General features: G+C 41.2%; 1 protein-coding gene across 13 annotated transcripts in view; it reads right to left on the bottom strand.

The window, feature by feature from the left end:
* The window catches only part of RNF182 (ring finger protein 182), a 74,603-nt gene that overhangs the window by 21,930 nt on the left and 33,977 nt on the right, over positions 1–18,696 (bottom strand). For 7 of the 13 annotated variants that reach the window (XM_083822830.1, XM_083822832.1, XM_083822834.1 and 4 more), the window contains exons 1-2: positions 8,765–8,995; positions 1,804–1,932 (exon numbers count right to left, since the gene is read on the bottom strand). Coding sequence is in view for 2 of the 13 variants with exons in the window: in XM_083822826.1 (XP_083678952.1) it covers positions 1,847–1,932 (86 nt within the window). In the remaining 11 variants the exon portion in view is untranslated. Of the gene's footprint in view, positions 1–1,803; positions 1,933–8,764; positions 8,996–18,696 lie in introns of those variants that run through there. The other 6 variants (XM_083822824.1, XM_083822833.1, XM_083822826.1 and 3 more) reach the window with 4 other exon arrangements.

Here is an 18,696-nt window from a genome sequence, read left to right as displayed (position 1 = left end):
ATACAAATTTAACTGTTCAAATAGAGCTCTGGGCCAGAAGCAGTGGGGCAATGTTGACCTTACTTCTCAATACAGACAGTCATACACTGACCATTGTATATTTTCTTTCTGTCTTGGGAGTTACTATTGTCATAGCGTTATATTAGGTTTCTTTTTGCCCTTTATGAATGTTTTACTCAACTCTGTTAGTATGTGAGCAGCAAAATACAACATTTAAAAGAACTCTTGGAAAATCCTTTCCAAAAAAACCCTGTTTTCTAATGAGTTTGGCTTTCCTGCACTCACACAGACCACAAATGAAAAGAGTTGTGACAAAAGTAAGTTTAAAGACACAAAACTGCCATTGAAATACATGCAGAGTGAAGCAGTAAAGAAGGAGGTAGCAAATATACAGCAGGATTGGATTATTGCTTGTTACAAGTTATTACTATTTTAAGGTCAGTGGGTAGACACTGTCTTTTGGACATCTACATAGAATTACATCCAAAGCCACTCATTACTGGTCATATTGTGTGAAACTGTTTCTCTGCCTTGAGCAAAAAGTGTATCTGTGATGTCAATTGATACCCTTAGCCTATCTGGCAAATATAAATGTGTGCATACACACGCACTAGTATTTTAAATTGTGCAAATACAATAGATCTCTTGAGAAGGTAGCATATATAAATTTGTATGTACTTGTGTCTGTGTGGACTATAACTGCAGAAAAGCTACCTCGCCCTCTCAAGAGACCTACAGAACTTCAAATATACACAAACATATATATATACACACTCACAAGACATACAGCAAGTCAAGTATCGTGATATTAATGTTATTAAAACTGAAAAACAAATTACAAGACCTGTACTACTGACAAACCTTTTTTATGAATAATTTTACTTCACTGACACAGAAAAATAAGCAGAAGACTTGATTTTAACAGAATGAATTCAGAAGGCTGTTTAACTTTTTCATAGCCACGTCTGAATAAGCAAACTGCATGAAAAAGAATAACCCCAGGAAGTTTCTTTCTACTTATTATGATGACATGCTTCCCTCCTCCCTGTCTCCAAATCAATGAGAACTTGTATTTTAATAAGACTATATCAAGATGCATTACTGAAGCATTATATTTATACCGATAGAAACATTGAAAATTATCCTCAGTCCCTAACAAACACTCTTCAGCATAATTCAATTGTGTTGGCCACATTACAACAAATTCATAAAAATAATCTTTATAATGCAAACGTTGCTAAGTCCATAAGCACAGCATACCACTGCGGGACAAGTTGTCTTGGGAGTTACACCAAGGGAAGGATAGGGAAATAGCAATACACTCAATTTTTCTCCTTTCCAGGATTATAAAATGCTTTAACTTGCCTGTCAGGTGACATAGACAGGCAAAGCAGTCATGTAAGACAGATTCATTTATTCTTAACAGACAGATGACATAAGATTTACTAGAAACTTAATTCATCTAAGAATTTTGTGGGATCCATCAACACCCAATATTACTGTTCTGTTTTTATATCACCTGCATGCCATTAATTTTTCATTCAGCTTCACTCTTTTTAAGTCTTGTAAGAGTTGTTTCTCTATCTCCCCATCCAGAAAAGCATCCTTCTTCAGATTCTTGAACACATGTACAAGTATGCACGTGCTTACGTTCCACTAAAATTATGGAATTGTATGCTTAAGTATGATCTTATTTCCTGAAGAAGATGATTTGTATTCTAGGATACTATTTGGCAAAATATAACGTATAAAATAGAGACATGATTCTTGAGAACACATTTTGGTGAGCTTCCAGGGACTTACCTACCAGATGCCGAGCTGGCTTACAGATCTGGCCTCTATCTATTCATCCATCCATCACCACATTGCCTGAATGACTGATAATAAAAACAGATGATTCATCCTTGGTATGTTCTCTGCTCTCTCTTTGTCCTGTGGAAGACATTAACACCTTAATCATAAACTGCCATATTTCAGGCTAAGGGAAACTTAGAGCATAAAGAGGGAAGTTTTTGTCTTAGTAGGTAGATGTTTATTCCTAATTTTTAGAAGGCAGAGATGGTTGGAAATGAAGTTTTCATCATTAGCTGATCTTTAAATGAGCAGGCATCCATGCTTCTCTTCTCAAGTGTAAAATACCACCTGATGGCCAACGAAGAACATAAGCTATACAGTCAGAAGATGCTCCCCTTTTCTGTCTTTTTAAATAGATCAGACTAGAAAGATCATTTTTCATGTCCATGTACTTAACAACTGCTATTCAATGTGTCACTGTTAATAGCATAAACATCAAGGACTTATCTCAGACACCCACAGGGAGGATGGGACAACTTCAGGTCTACCATGGAGGAAACAGGAAGAAGATTTATTTCAAAATATTGAACAATGCTGAGGGACCTTATATCTAACTTTATGTATTGGATTTACACGACAAGGATTTGGTAGCAAGGGACTGCAGGGGTGGCCTCTGTGAGCAGAGCCCAGCAGCTGCCCCATGGCAGACCAGAGCCAGCTCCAGCCAGCTCCAAAAGGGACCCGCCGCTGGCCCAAGCTGGGCCAGGGAGCAACATTGGTTGTACCTCTGTGAGAACAGATTTAAGAAAGGGAAAAAAATGGCTGGGCAACAAGCAACTGGGAGAGTGAGGAGTGAGAACCAGCCCTGCAGCCCCCAGGGTCAGTGCAGCAGAAGGGCAGGAGGTGCTCCAGGCACGCAGCAGCAGTTCCCCTGCAGCCTGTGGAGAGGCCCCTGGTGGAGCAGGCTGTCCCCCTGCAGCCCACGGGTCCCACACGGAGCAGATCTCCACGCTGCAGCCCGTGGAGGAGCCCCCGGTGGAGCAGGTGGATGTGGCCTGGAGGAGGCTGCGGCCCATGGAGAGCCCCCGCAGGAGCAGGCCCCGGGCCGGAGCTGCAGCCCGTGGAGAGGAGCCCACGCAGGAGCAGGGGGTCTGGGGGGAGCTGCCGCCCGTGGGGGACCCGTGCTGGAGCAGTTTGCTCCTGGGGGATGGACCCCGTGGTACGGAGCCGTGTGGGAGCAGTTCCTGAAGAGCTGCTGCCTGTGGGCAGCCCCCGCAGGCTCAGTTCGGGCAGGACGGCATCCCGTGGGAGGGACCCCACGGGGAGCAGGGGCAGAGAGGGGCAGAGAGGGACCGTGAGGGAGCGGTGGAGGCGAAACATCAGGGACTGACCATAACCCCCATTTCCCTGTTACCTTGCGCTGCTCGGGGGAGGATGTGGAAGAAGGTAAATGGGGGAAAGGCGTTCTTAGTTTGCTTTTGATTTCTTACTGTTCTAGTCTGCTAGCGATAGGCAATAAATTACATCAGTTTCCCTACATTGAGTCTGTTTAGTCCATGATGATAATTGGTGAGTGATCTCCCTGTCCTCATCTCAACTCTTGAGTCCTTTCCATCATATTTTCTCCCCCCCCCTTTTTTTTTTTTTAATTTGAGGAGGGGGAGTAAGAGAGCAGTTGTGGTGGAGTTCAGCAGCCCAGCAGAGTAAATCCACCACAATTTATAACAGCTTAGCTCTAGTGATGCTCCTGAGTGCAAGCAGATACAAAATCTGGAATTATCAAACCAGTCCTTGAGCATGAGGGACTCTCTACTGGAAAGCAAATAATCCGAAAGTATATAGAAGTCACACAGGACAAATCACCAGATATGAGAGCTTAACAACAAGGATTCAGCAACATTGGATGGGTGAGGGGGAGCAAAAAACAGCTGCTTTTCCTCTAGATACAGTACCATTCATGCTTGGGTGAGGGTCAAACTAAGATATTTTGCACAGTTCTGTTGTTCACACACTTAAAAGGTTACTGAATGATTGGTCAGGAACAGTGAGATCAGTCACTAAAAATTATTCATGAGCTGAAAAAACCTCTTTTCAGTGAAGGCTTTATCTGCTTAGCTTATCAGTGAATGAGAGGCAACTTGATTACAGGAACAAAGCATCAGGTACAAAAGCATTCCTTGATTTAGTGGACACAGTAAAATGGCTTTAATATTTAGCTGTGATTTGTAAAGCAGAGCCAAGTACTACTGAGTTACAAAACATCAGCTTTCTATTGAATGTATGCATTACAATAGTTTCAGTCACACAATCACACAACATTTTCTTCTAGAGGAGACTTCGCTGAGCGTGCAGGATAACTGGTGGTTGTTTGGTGAATGTTTTATTCTCTTTATTTGTGGCCCCACAACTCACTTGTTATACGCCATTTAAACCTAGCACCAAACATAACTCTGCTTCTTTCTGCATTGACTTTCATTTGGCTGTCACTTTAACAGCCTATGAATGTAATTCAATGAACTGAAAAAGATACAGGAAGATAAAAGCCCTCATAACACGCATGTTATACAACGCTTTACCTGGACAAAGGGCAATTCAAATCCTACCTATAATTTCTCCTTCAAGTGTTCATAAACTTCTAATTACCTAAGCTGAGCATTTTCTACTGTGGTAGAAGCACTGACAAGCCTTTTCAAGCTTTTCTGAGAGTTACTTTAAAAATTATTTTAAGAGTGAAAGGCCAAGATCATCTTTAGGTTTGAGTGGGTTTGTTTCCACCACATAATACTGTTGTGCAGACGATACTCCAGATCCCCCAGCACATCAGGAACCAAATGGCTTCGGCAGGTTCCTGGCAACCTCTTCCTCTCAGTACCTGCATTGTAGCTGCTGCAGGGTCTACCCATACTTTTACATGCAACTGTTCTACGCAATAGAAGCTCCAAGGTCAGATGCCTTTTCAAGGAGACTCTGATCAGGTCACTGCTTGTGAGTCACCAAGGGTGGAATATTTCCTCTCTGTTCATAGCAGCACATCTGCATGAGGTTTACAGATTGGCTATCCATATATCATCTGAAATGGGATTTTTGTCTCTTTGCTGTGAACTGCCTGCCAAAAATGGTTCCCCTGCCTGGAGCACCACCTGCCCTGAAACTATCACGGAAAGATTTGGGTTTTCTGACCAACACCTTTTGCTACAGATGTTACTTGAATGCTTGCAATGGGTTCCATAAAGACATCAGAAGCCTTCAGCCCCTAACCAGGCCACACACTGGGAAGAACTGGAGCACACAACCTCACACTCACGTTTTTTTCTGGCCAGGCCTCCACCAGCCTGCCCCTGATCCAGTACCACCTCAGCCTGACTCCTCACAGGTAGCTAGCTCTCTCCCACCATGCTCTGTGAGTCCAGGGCTATGTCTCCATCACAGGCTGCGCATCTAACCCTACCTTGCTCCTCACTAGAACCCCAAAACACCTTTTGCCTTTTTTCAGGTTTTTCTACAGCTGTTCTCAAACCTAGACTGTTACATCCCTTTCTTTCTGCCAGGTTGCCATTTCTCCCTACAACCTAAGCAACTCCCAGCTGAGGCAAGAAAGCTGAGATATCCATATGTGCCCCTTCCAATTTCAATTCCTGAACATGGCAGCACCAGTACTAGTAATCCTTATAGACATTGCTTTCAAAACAATACATGCCTACAAACCACTTGTGACCCTCTGAAAGTCTTAGGTTTGTAACTTTGCTACACTGCAGCTAAACTTCCCAGAAACTGCAGGAGACATCAGGAAAACCTGTAATGAATTTCAGGTCTCTGCTCAGCGCTTTGCAGATGCTGGAGCATCACAGGTTTTCATGCTACCTGGATGAAACTTACATTGCTGCTGAGCAATTTAAACTTTTACTGAATGTTTACATGGATCTTGTCTGGTGAGTTAGTAAAGATTTCTATCCATTTGCCAATTTACTGAAGGTAAACCTTCACATGAACAACTATCCACCACTCTCTGCAAAATAATTTAGCGTAAGCCCCACCAGACCTGAAAAAATAGATTAAACTGTGAAAGAGATGTGAAGAGACTGTGAAAGAGAGTGAAAAAGATAAAATGGAAAAAGGAAAGTTATGCTTAATGATGGCGGTTTTTGTGCCTAAACTGCTGTGCTGCATCTTCTCTGCAGGAAAAGAGTGAAACCACAAAGGATTTGGGTTAAAAAAATGTAGAGCTGCAGTAGGTTAAAAGCTGCACATCTTTGTGAAAAAAGCTTGTACTTTTTTTGTGTGTCATTGCAAATGAATTTGAAACCTAAGTTACATTTTCGGGAGGCCTTGGTTCTTTGCAGCTTACAACATCATTCTCACACTTGAAAATGTTTTCTTTATATTGGAAAGTCACAACTATTGTATGGTAATGTATCATGTACCTATGCTAAGGTACACATCTGCCAATATTCCATTACTGTTGGAACAGCATTTTATATCGGATATAAGTGTTTCAGCACACATTGCATGCAAAGGCCACAGGAGAATTTCCTGAGCTTTGCTCTCAGAGGATGCCTGGTACTCCTTAGCAACCTTGCTGGAAGGACTGAAATCACAACCCCCTAGGCAGCAGGTGATAAGTGTCTCTGTATACCTGAAATAGCTGCTGGCTACAGCAAGCATACATACATCTCCAGCAAATCCACTTAACATAGTCATCAAACCTAAAATATAGACGAACATATATTAAACTGAGACTGATTTAGGCAGGAGAAATAGTGGTGAGTACTGGTTCCTGCAGTGAGTGGCATTATATCACTGCTGGAGTGCAGAGTTTTAGAGGGCATTGTCATGACAATTTGAGAAGAGGATTCCTATAAACCTAGTTTGGATGGAGAGGCATCCGATCAGGAAGGTGTGAAATGACACAGTCTGAGACAGGATCTAAGTGCTAGAACTGCTCAGACCACTAGAAGCCCTTATACATGTTAGGCTACACTATGGGACACATCTACAGCGAGCTGTCTTGTTCCTTTCTGGTACTGCCTCAACTACTGTATTCCCCCACCCTAAACTTCATCAAGGGGAGTCTGCAGTTGTTCCACATGGAATAATTTCAGGACTGAAATGTCATGTAGCTGTGTAACCATAAATATTTTGCCTGTCGTTTTAGCTTTTAAAGCAGGATTGTATTGAGTTCTGATGTTTCTCTCACTCTCTGCCATGCAGCTAAGGGAATAGAAGTCCCCAAGTCTTTATTATACACAGCTGACCTTTTATTTCCTGCTAGGTGCATTCAATTTCAGATAGCCCAGGGTATGGTCTTGAAATACTATTTTCCATCATGCTAAACTAATCCGAGGTCTACATTTTTACACACTTAATAAACTCAAGAGTTTGCTTTTCAGTGTTGCATGAAAAGCAGAGGTCGTTCAGAAGGTTATAACTTTTTCCAACAAAACAACTGTCGTGACACTTCTGCAAGAAGCAAAGGAGAAACACTGATAAACACTGCGCAAGTCATTGCAATCCAAATAAATAAGAAACTCCAGAATTTTTCTTTTAAGAGATCTGAATTCTCAATATAAAATTTAAATGAGATATCATAGCAAATAGATACAGTAAAAACACTTAACCTTGATTAACCCTCATTTAAAACTTAATTTCAGTCATACATTTGCAAGAAAAGAAGGCTGAATTTTATATGTTGCTTGTGCTCACGATTGCTGAAGAGAGCTGTATCTTCTCTTTCTACCCAATAACATATTTTCACCTTGTTTACTGAAATGGTATTTGTAGCCCCACCTTTCATTCAATAGTCACTATTTTTTATGTCTCTCAAAAACTTCCTCCAGTTGATACTTACTTAGCTTTGGGGTTCCAATATCCTGATATTTACTTACATAGAGTTTTAAATCTCAAAGGATCTGATATTTAGATCACTTGTTACTTAAAATTTCAGTTCTTGTCTATCCATCAATAACTATGATGGACACACCCTCCTCAACTCACACACCGGTCCCAGTTTGTTTCTTGTTCACATCTCAAAGATCCTGTTCAGAGGGTCCTCCTGGCTGCATCCATGTTATGGTAGAACACTGCCCTGGACCATCCACTGGGTTATTTCCTAAATCACTCATCAGTGAACCACCATGGCTTCTCCTTAGGATCTTATCATGCAAGGATAGCCATTCTGTTATCATTGGGAAGTTGCTCTGAATTTCCAACTCCTGCTAAAATGCGTGTGCTACAGACGCATATATGTACAGACACTACAAGCACTGCTCAGGCAACCGTCCTGCTCATGACCTTCCCGTCGTCCCACTGACATTACTACCTCAAGAGCACAGAATGGCTAATTCTTGTCTAACTTTGGCTGTCCAAGAGAAGCAGACGTGATGTTTTGGCATCTCTACCATCTTACCTCAACTCGGTCTTCTAATGGGGATTGACTCTGAATGCTACAAACTCATCTGGCATAAAACCTTTTTGCTACAGTTACTCCTAAAACCAAGCAGCAATTTCATGATTACTCCTCAATATCAACGCTTTAGCTCTGTAACAAGTAACACATTGAAAAACTACCATCCTATTCCACATTACTTTATAAAGCCAAACAAATTAAACTTCGTGACCCCACGATTGCCAGGCGGGGGCAAAGCGTATTTTTTCAGGGTGGGTCACGGCAGCAGTAGTAGGAATTCTCTCGTCGCCAAGGGTAATCCTGGCAGGGCTGCCCTCAGGGAGGGGGTACAAAGCTGAGACCCCCGTTTGCAGAGCAGGGTGCTGAGCCCGGGGCGCTTCCCCGTGCGCCCCCCTCGGAGCCTCGGCCAGGACATCAGGTCAACCCGCCGCCCGACGGCACCCAGCGAGCCACTTCCATGCCGCTTCCATGCCCCCCACCGCCGCCCCTCGGCCGCCGCCGCCCGGTCCCTCAGCCCGGCGACCCCCATGTGCCGGCCGGGGAGCGGGGCGCCCCTCGCTGCGTTACCTGCCTGGGTGCCGCGGCGGCGGGCGGCCTCGGGAGCCGCTTCCCCTGCGTGTCGGCGCGGCCGCGGGCAGCCGGCTTTGTTACTACTCGGAGGAGCGGCGGCTCGGCGCCGTCGCTATAGAAACTGGCTGCGCCTCGGAGCGGGGCCGGCGAGTGGCGGGCGGGAGGCGGGCAGCGGGCGGAGGTGTGGGGTGAGGAGGGAGGGAGACGTTCATTCAGGAATATCCTGGCCTCTTCCTCCTCCTCCTCCTCCTCCTCCACCTCTTCCACCTCCTCCTCCTCCTCTACCACCACCACCCTGCAGCCAGGCACCGCCCCGGCCCGGCCTTCACCCTCACCTCAACGTGCCTCCCGGAGCCGGGAATAGGCTCTTCAGCCCGTTCCTCAGGGGAACAGTCACCCCAAAGCACGCCCGCACTCCCACCCGCCCGGGGAGCAGCCCCTCAGACACCCCGGGGCGGCGGGGGTGCTGGGCGGTGGGTGCCCGCGCCATGAAATGTCAGGGGTTGACCTGGACTCCCACCACCCGGCCTTCATGGCCCCTGTGGTCTGAGGCCTCCTAACTTATTTACATTTCATTTTATAAGTGATTTAGCTCCGAATCCTCTGCTTTTGGGCTCTGCTGGGACCCCTGAAGATCATCTCTCAGAAGTGAGAACTGAGGATGCAGTTTTTGTTCACTGCTGCCTGTTTCATCTGGTGGCCTAAGAGATGGGGAGGAGCAGGGCTGGCTGTCCTGGGTGCTGTGCAGGCAGGCAGCAGGAAGGGAAATGCGTGTGGTAGAAAGGAAAAGGAGGGAGAGGACAAGCATGCATCACGATAAAATGGATAGTGTTCATCTGCTTGGCCAGCGCAGCAGTGCCTGGGAAGGACAAGCTTGGAAACTTATGCAGCTGCCCCTTCTGGTAGGGGTCTTAACGTTTCCCTCATGGCCAGATGGATGGGAGGTATTGTCGGGTCCTGACACTCTGAGTTTTCAGGTCTCTTTTGTTTTACCTGGAGGACGGCATGCTTTCCCACAGCCTTCTCCGTGTCACAGACACCCATCTTCATGTCCTTTCTTTCTCCCTGCTTTGCACAACAGACAAAGGCTGAGGTAGTTCTTCCCTCTTTCATTCTTCCTTTCCTTCTCGCCTACCGAAGGCTCAGTGGTATTCGTTTGTTGAATCTATTTTCACACAATTTCTCTCAATAACAGTAAAGTTGATAAAACATCCTCCAAAGTGAAAGATGGATCTCTGGTTTATATAGATTAAATTGGTCTTCCAAGTTTACCAGACAGGAGAAACCCAACATGCGAGATGCAGATCAGAGACTGCATTATCAATCTCAGCTACTGCCACTGCTAAGCTACTGGGGATGACTATTAAGTATCAGCACTGCAAGTCACTGTGAGCTGATGAATCTGTGCCAAAAGCTGCTGGCACACTGCAGAAATACTCTTTAGGAAGAGTTTGCCAAAGACAAGAAAGACTCCTCCTCAGGAGCTCTTCACAAAACAAGGCGCTTACAGCAGAACTGCTGGCAGATCACAACACAGCCAAATGACAATGACAGCGCAAGTGAGGGAGACGGAAGGTTGGGTATAAAAGACAGGGGGGGTCACCACATTATTTATCTGTCTAATTTGCATGCTAAATACTAATTCTAGAGTTAAAAGAGATAAGTCCAGTCAGAGCCTAGCACAGCTGAATGAAATAATTTACCTTAGCAAATCCACTTTCTCTGAGGTGGAAGAAGCATTAGAGAAATAAAAGACCTGCCACATGCTGACTCCTGTAGTGTAAGAGATGTTCTGCTCTTCTTTCCTTTATATAAAATATTTTCATCCTTTTAATCACATGGGAGAGCACTATTGATAATGAATATGTTTCTTTAAAAAGCCTGAATTCTGGAAAGCAATTTATATTCTAAAACCTTTTGGAAAAGTAAGGATGCTATTTAACTTAACATGTATTTTGAAAAGAAAGAGTTTTATCAACACAAATGTCGCTGAAATAAATGGTCATTGTTTTGACAGCAAGAAACAGTGCCATTGATATGATGCCTATTCATTTTTCTTACAAAAGATTTTCATAGCACTTTCTTCCAGGTAGAAGCCCAGGAGAGGCTAGAAAAATGATAGGACAGACTTTCTCTCTGGTCTTCATTGATACAAAGCACCTAAATAGTGATACTATTTCACATGTTCTTGGGGCTTTTATTCTTCAGTGCAGTTTTACACGCATGCTTCTAAACAGGTTTCCTTCTCTGGGCTGAAAGTAATTAAAAAGATTTCCAGAAGGTGCATTTGAGACAATTGGGTGATATTTAAAGGACTTGCAAGCAGGCACAATCAGATGCATCTTATTCTTACTACCGTGCAGATATCTTTGCCTTCTAGATTAATTTTCATATCAAGTTTATGATGATATTTTACTGAAAGAGATGAGCTGTTTCTGTAGATGGATGTCACCTGTAGCTTTAGGACAGACCCTTAGTTAGCTCACCATTCTCGTTCTTGTAAAGTATTCAACTGTTCTTTAAAACTCTACTTGAAATGTATTTAATTTTAACTAGCTTTATGTCGTTTGGAACCTAACTTTTGGAACACATTAACAAGGTAGGGCACTAACTGCAGATAGGCCAGTTTGATACTCAAACTCTTTGCAGTCATGGTATTTCTATGGTTGGGGGGTTGCAACAGAAAAAAATACTAAATTCTTGCATTTCAGTAACTAATCACTATTGACGAACATCACAATTTTCTAACATTTTAACACTAAGCTATTGTGCATTTGTGTTTTAACATTTTGTTCCCATTTTTCCCAGTTTATGTTGAAGATAATACTTTTAAGTCAACAACTGGAATGCCTTCTGGCAACATTTTTTAGAGAGTGTATACTTCCATGGGGGAGGGCAAAAAAAAAAAAGAACATTTGAAAAAAAAAGTGTGCTGATATGTCCACTGCCAACTTCTGACTCAGTAGTGACATGTGCGTCTTTCTCAGCGTGGAGGATTTTTTCCAGTAACGCAGTGTACTGAAGGAGTTCATCGTGGAACATTGAACAAGCGTTAACATTCACAGAAGAACAGCTTTTGATGGTGTCCCCTCTCTCTTGCCATTTGTCCTCTCTCTGAACACCATTCATCCCACCAAATACTTATTCCATTGGACTATTTGTTCCCTGTAAGCAGAGCAAAGTATTCCTAGCACAGCGCTAAAACAAATAAAGAATTCTTCAACCAAAAGAATTACATATGATCTTAGGACACTATACCAAAAAAAAAAAAAAAAAAGGTTGGTAAGATGTGGTAGAATTGAAATAACAATATTTAATACTTATATTAATTACCATTACTTATATTTTTATTAGGATTGTGGTGCAGCTGCACTGGTGAAGGACCCCAGTGCCATTGTATTCCCACAGAACAAAAATGTACATATTTTCTGCCCCAAGGAGTTTACATTAGAATTAAGTGTTTTTCCTGAGGGCCTGGAATACCATTTGTTACACATTTGTATAGTGGCTAGCACAATGGGGCCTAATCTAATTGTGGCCTTTTAGACATGTATAATGTAAATTTTAAATAATGTAATAATTGTAATAATAATTCTGTCAGGAGACAATGAAAAGCCATTTTCCTGTGTCTATTGGCTGGCAGTCCTCTTGGAAATTAGAGACTTCAGTCCCTGGAAAATGAGTTGAATTGATAATTGAAGGAAGTAATAAAACATGAATATGCTATGATAGGGGATGAACCCCTAGGCTGCGGCTTTGTAAAAGAAAAATTTCCTTTCTGCAGGGCTACGTTACATTTTTTTACTATATTGAGGAAATACTGGCATAAGGAAAATGAGGTATCTGTAAATGCATTCAGACTTTCAGCAGATCCTTTAAAAAATAATTATCAGAGGTTTATAAAGGCGCCTTGTGGTGGGAGAGAAGGTACTGCTGAGCATTCAAAACTGCTGGAAAGCAAATATTAGTACTATTTGGTTGACTTTCAACATGACTAGGCTCATGTCTGCCCTTCACAGTGTAGTGCCATGCTGAGATACCGAAGCGACTCTAAACAAGGCAGCCAGGTCGCCCGCTGAGAAGCAGGCAGGGTATGAGTTGAAGTGTGGTGCTATACCATTACAGGCATGCTTGGCTGCGTTTGCACTCACTGTGGGGGGCAGCATAGATATGTCCCAAGGGTATGCACATACAGGCTGCCTGTGACAACCTGGCATCTTGAGGAAATGTGTGAGTTAAAAGAATATGTTAAAAATATTATTGGTTTGGGAAGGGGTAAAATGATATGGTAAAATGATACAGAACACATGCCGTAGTTTAATTTCACTTGGTGTGAAAGAGGCTCAGAGATAGTGAACAAAGACCTCACCTAAGAAGCTGAAAAAACACCACAGCAGCTAAAGGGATTAATGGTTGGAAAACTTAAATCAGGCTGGAATATTTTGTGTTATTCACACAGCCTACTGGGATCTTAATTGAGCGCAACTGCTCAGAAAAAGTGATCCTGGCATTACTGTGGAAAGCTCAATGGACAGCAGTGTTTAGAAAGTGAAGAAAATGGTAGTGGGGAAAAAATCAGACTGGAAATATTATAATTCCCACAGATCAGTTATCTGCTACATCTTGAATTCTTTGTTCAGTTCTGGGAACTCAACAGCAAAATAGATTTTTGCAGATACTGAAAGTATCTAGAGACAGGATATGAAAATGATTAGAAGCTAACAGAGAAGATTTTGTATATGGAGAAACTGAAAAGATTAAACCTGTTTAGGGATGGCATGAATAAGAGAGGACATGGCAGAACTTTATAAAAAATAATGAATGGCAGGGAGAAGATAAAAGCTGCATTTCTAGTTCCATTTTTTTCATAATTTAAGAACAAGAGTTCATCTGGTGGAATTAAAATGATACAAATTTTAAAACGATGAAAGGAAATATTAGCTATTAAAGTGAAAGCATTCAGCTACATGAGATAGAATTTAAAGAAAGGATTAGATTATATAAAACATGTATAAAGAAGGGATAGAAACCTTCACGAGGCCTGTAATTAAGCCAGAGGTACGAGGGACAGGGGAAGGAGCATTAACAGAAACTCCTCTTGGGCAAATTACTGAATTTCTTGAAAATTCTTCTGAATTATCTGCTGCTGGCCATTAGTGGGAGAAGATACAACAAATTGGCTCTCATCTGATATGCAGATTCACTTTCTCATCCAGGAGGGATTAACATTCCCCCCAAAAACAGGCACACATTTGTGCCTATGTGAATATCCTCTCTGGCTGCACAGATCATAGATCATCGACATAGACTACACATATCCCAAGATGTTTAGACAGCTGAAAACTACTTATACCTCACACAGACATTACTTATAGATGAACTTGAATAATGCTTAAATTTGATGGTGAATTAATGATGCCAGTGCTGCAGAGCACTACTTCACCTATTACTCTCTTATTTATAAACTACATCATTAAAACAAGTCCTCAGACTGAAACTATCTGTTCAGTACACAGGAATCACTATTTTTCCATGCTATTTGTGTGATAAACCAGACTGAGATTGTTCGAGTAGATTGACCAACCTGTACTACATTTTAACAGATTCAAAATGTGCCCATCTTTTCTTGACTCACACAAAAAACCAATTACTGTCTCACAGCTGGAGTCTGTGCAGTAATTTGGTACCAGCAATAGCTGTTTCCCTTTGCATTTCCCATCCACATCATGAAAGATGATGGCACGCTAAAGCAACTGCAGAAAAGTGTAGCAATTGCATTTCAGTAGTCATTTGCCACCAACACTATCTATGTAATGTTTTGTTCTGATTTTCTAAACTAGGATGAATTTCCATAAAAATGTTCATGAACCATTACTCCCCACCCCTGAACCCAAATAAAAGTAAAGGAAAAATACCAGTCTAATGGAGCTCAACTTTTCCCTGGGTTGTGATTCTATAACTGTAAGTGGCATGAAATTTGTAGATTTCACATTATGAGCTACCATCTTAGTTTTCTGTAGGTATACTAGTTAAGAGAGGAAGAACATATTCTGTATTATGCAAAGGAGTTGGTAGGGTAGTGCTAATTACATTGTGAGAGTAACAAGAAGCCCTAATGTTTACAACCTGCATTAATCACATTTTGCTGCTTCTTAAGGTTAAAAAAAAAAAAAGCTGCAGCTTTGGGGTTTAAAATTCTAAACCCTGAAAAACAATCAAAGACACTTCAGCTTTTCCTGTCAACTTCGTCTTTACTTTGAATTCATTCTTTTCTTGTTCATTTGTTAACTGCACATCGAGGAGTTAATGATGTATATAGTAAGGCCACTGCAGGCAGAATAATATTGAATAAATGTTTCTGCATCACTGAGATCTGTAAGCCCCCAACAGTAATTTCAAAATTTGAATCAATGATTTGTCATTAATTAATTACTACTCTCCTTAAACTAGTTTTGCAATATAATAAATTTAACTCGTGTTAAATGTTGCTTGCCTTGTGGAAAAAAGTCCTTATGGTAATAGACTATTGGAGAACCAAAGTGAAAAGCAAAGACAAAATTTTTGAAGAGAGGCCATAATTCTATGATTTGAAGTGAATTTGAGGGTAGGGAAAGAGTTTCAGAAAATTAGGCATTGGTTAGGAAAACAAAACACAACTTTGTAGTACTATTTGTCTGTGAGAGAGTCAACTGGTGCACTCTAACTTTAAATGGGAGACATCCTGTACTCCACTTTTTTCATTTAAAGATTTACCTGATAAGTATAAATAAATAAATAGATAAATAAATAAATAAAAATAAATGAATAAAATAAATATAAAAATAAATTTAAAAACTAATATGGGGGGGCATAATCAATAAAATTCTTCTAAGGTTGTTTTCGGTATATACTGTCCTGTTCCACAGCTTGTGGAGAGAGTACCATATACATCCACTATTAGACTAAGAGAGGCTGTACTTTTCTACTCATATATACATCCACTATTAGACTAAGAGAGGCTGTACTTTTCTACTCATCTGAAATAACTAGGGTTGTATTTAGAACTGTAAATCACACTTAATTTGGAGGCAAGTATAGAGTACCTATTTGAAAGAGAATTATGTCCATGATGAGCAAACAGACAAATGCCTCCTTCTGGAGCTTGTGCCATTCCCACCAAAGGCTGTTGTATTCCATGATAATGGTGGTCTACCAAATTAAATATGGGTAACCCAGTAGCAGATCAAGAGCTCCTGAAAATGTGAAAACTGGTTTGCTGAACAAAACTTCTTTTGAAAAGGATACAGCTCTTGAGTGTAAACAAGGAATGAAGTGACTTTCTTTATGGGGACACATAGATGTTTGGTTTTATTTTAAATGTTATGTTATTCCATTTGTTGACTATCTGGGACTGCTGGAGCTGTAGAGAATGGCATTTCATATTACACCTAAACAGTGGCAAACTGTTTCATGGCAAACAGGAGACAGCTCCCTCTATAAAATAAGATACCTTAATCTGTACCACGTAATGTCTGACCTTATTAGAGTAATAATAATAATAATAACGTACTAAAAACTATTTTTAAAACATGATGCTTTATCTTCAAACATAACTTGGCATCTGACATCATTTATGGTTTTCATGTTTCAATGGCAGGTTGAAAAAAACAAAGCTATTTTATACAACTTCATGGCACCTTCAGCTTAGGTGTGATGTGGTAAGTTTTGGTTATGTGACCTATTCACACGTTTCAGGGAAAGTTGCAATCATCACTGGGAAAAGCTCATTGACATGGATGAAAGCTAGGGGGGGAGGGACCCAGAAAAGGTAAAGGGTGGTGGTAGAGACCCCATACAGTTTTATACTGAAGAGTTAAAGAATACATGATTTAGCAGTTATCAGTTCCCACAATTTTAATTCTCACTGTCTGTAGTCACGTTGATTTTGCCCATGTCAATACTGGATAAGACTGTGGTGAGCTGCTAGCATATGTCTTAACTATCTCTATCTGGAAACCTGTTGGCTTCCAGCAAGCAACACATTTCCCCACATTTGCATCAGAGACAGGTAGCATTTTCATTACATTTTGTTAAAGCTCTGTGGATCAAAGAACAAGCTGATGGCAGAAAAGCACATTACTCTCAATGCATTACTCATTTTAGCTTGGCTGTGTAACCCAGTTGTGTTCAAACTGTTGACACCTTGAAAGAGAAAGAAGAGAAAGGAATAAGAGATAGGAGGAAGGACAAAAATTAGAAGGGGACAGACAAAGCAAAGGGGGAAACCACAGCTTAAGTACAGTAGAGAAGGATCAGCAGAGCATTGATATGGAGAGGGGAAGAAGGCTACAGAAACTGGGTAGCAGGTTGATGGGAGAAGCCATCAGGGTGGTAAACCAGTGTAGAGATTATTAGCGCACACTCAGCTTTTTGGGAAAAGATGTGGAATGTGGCATGAAAATACTGCTTCTAAGGAGTGTGAGATGAGCCTACTCTGGCAGGAGAGTGGGAGAATGGGACACCTTGTGTGAGAAAATACAAACATGCACATACATGAGGGAAACGAAGGCTGCAAACATGTGAAAGTAGAGGTGACATATGGGATGCCCGTGAATAAAAGAACAGAAGTGAGAAGCCTTGTCTGGTGCAGATGCCTCAAGGTGAAGGACTCCTGGAAATAGCAATAGCGTGTAATGAAAGTGCCACTTGTTGCATTTGAGGGTTACCATGGATTAATGCGAGATAGGTGTTGCGATAGCTATACCCAATGATACTTTATCAAGAGCCTCCTCAAACTGTGTGGGAGACAAGCTGAGAAGCATCTCAGGGCCTGTCCAAAATGAGTCTTTAGTGCTGTTGCACTCAATACTTCAGGATGCAACACACCTCAGATCTTGGGGCGGTATCTGTGCCTCTGAGAAACAGCCCTAGGATCTTGATATGAAGTGTGGATTCCTCCAAAATAAATTGAAATCACCCACCATAATTAGCAGGGTTGTTTTCACACACACATAAAAAAGGTATATTATGATATGCATTTGGACAGTATGTCACAGATATAACCAGATTTTCCAACTGTGTTTCCCTTGCATTTGCTCTTATATCCCCACTTTTTGAAAAATGTATAGTGAAGCTACTGCCTAATTGAAAGGAAGAAAAACTAATAAGAATAAGCATTACACAAAGTAGCTTGACACTTAAAGGGTTAGTGAATTCTACTTCTCCTTTTCAAAGCACCCTTATCCCAGATAGGTTTACGTATTCCTAGCTATTCCTCAAATATTAAGTATCATGTTATTATTAGTGTGATATTTTCTCAAGTGACAGAAATAGAAGTTTCTATTACATCTCTATTATCCTCTCTTATAGGAAAAACAGTATTTATCCATTTTTAGTTCAAAAATGTTATATCTACTAAGTATTTATGCATAAGAATAATTTTCTGAAAACAATCAAGTCACTGGGTGGATGTAACAAACTGAACTTCGACTAAAGTAAAGAAGATTTTTAAACAAAGTAGGAAGAAATCCCAATTCATTTATACATATTTATTTAAAATATCAATCTACCAGGTTTGTGGAGGGTTGTAAGATATTGATTTTAAATACTGTAAATCTGGAAAGCTGACTCAGTCTCATTTAAAGGGAGTTTCCACACTTCAGTAAGAAAGGAAGAATTGCCTCCAGATGATGCATTTCTACATTTTGAAGGACAGTTCTTCTCTTTGAAAGCAGATTAGAGGTTTGCAATACTGGAAATGGACCCAAAGGAGATTAATCGAGAACAAGCAATTGAATGGGTCAATTATACAAAGCTCATTTAATCACAGGGTTTCACACTTTACCACTATGACAGAGAAGCTTATCATATCCTGTAGATGCCACCAGACACTTTGGCCTTACTACAAATATGATGTTATCACACTTGAAAGATTTTCTGTGGTCATTATT

Source organism: Anser anser (assembly GCF_964211835.1).
Source record: "Anser anser genome assembly, chromosome: 2".
Classification (NCBI taxonomy): Eukaryota; Metazoa; Chordata; class Aves; order Anseriformes; family Anatidae; genus Anser; species Anser anser.
The sequence above is the reverse complement of the archived record's forward strand: the minus strand, read 5'-3'. Positions and strand labels throughout refer to the sequence as shown.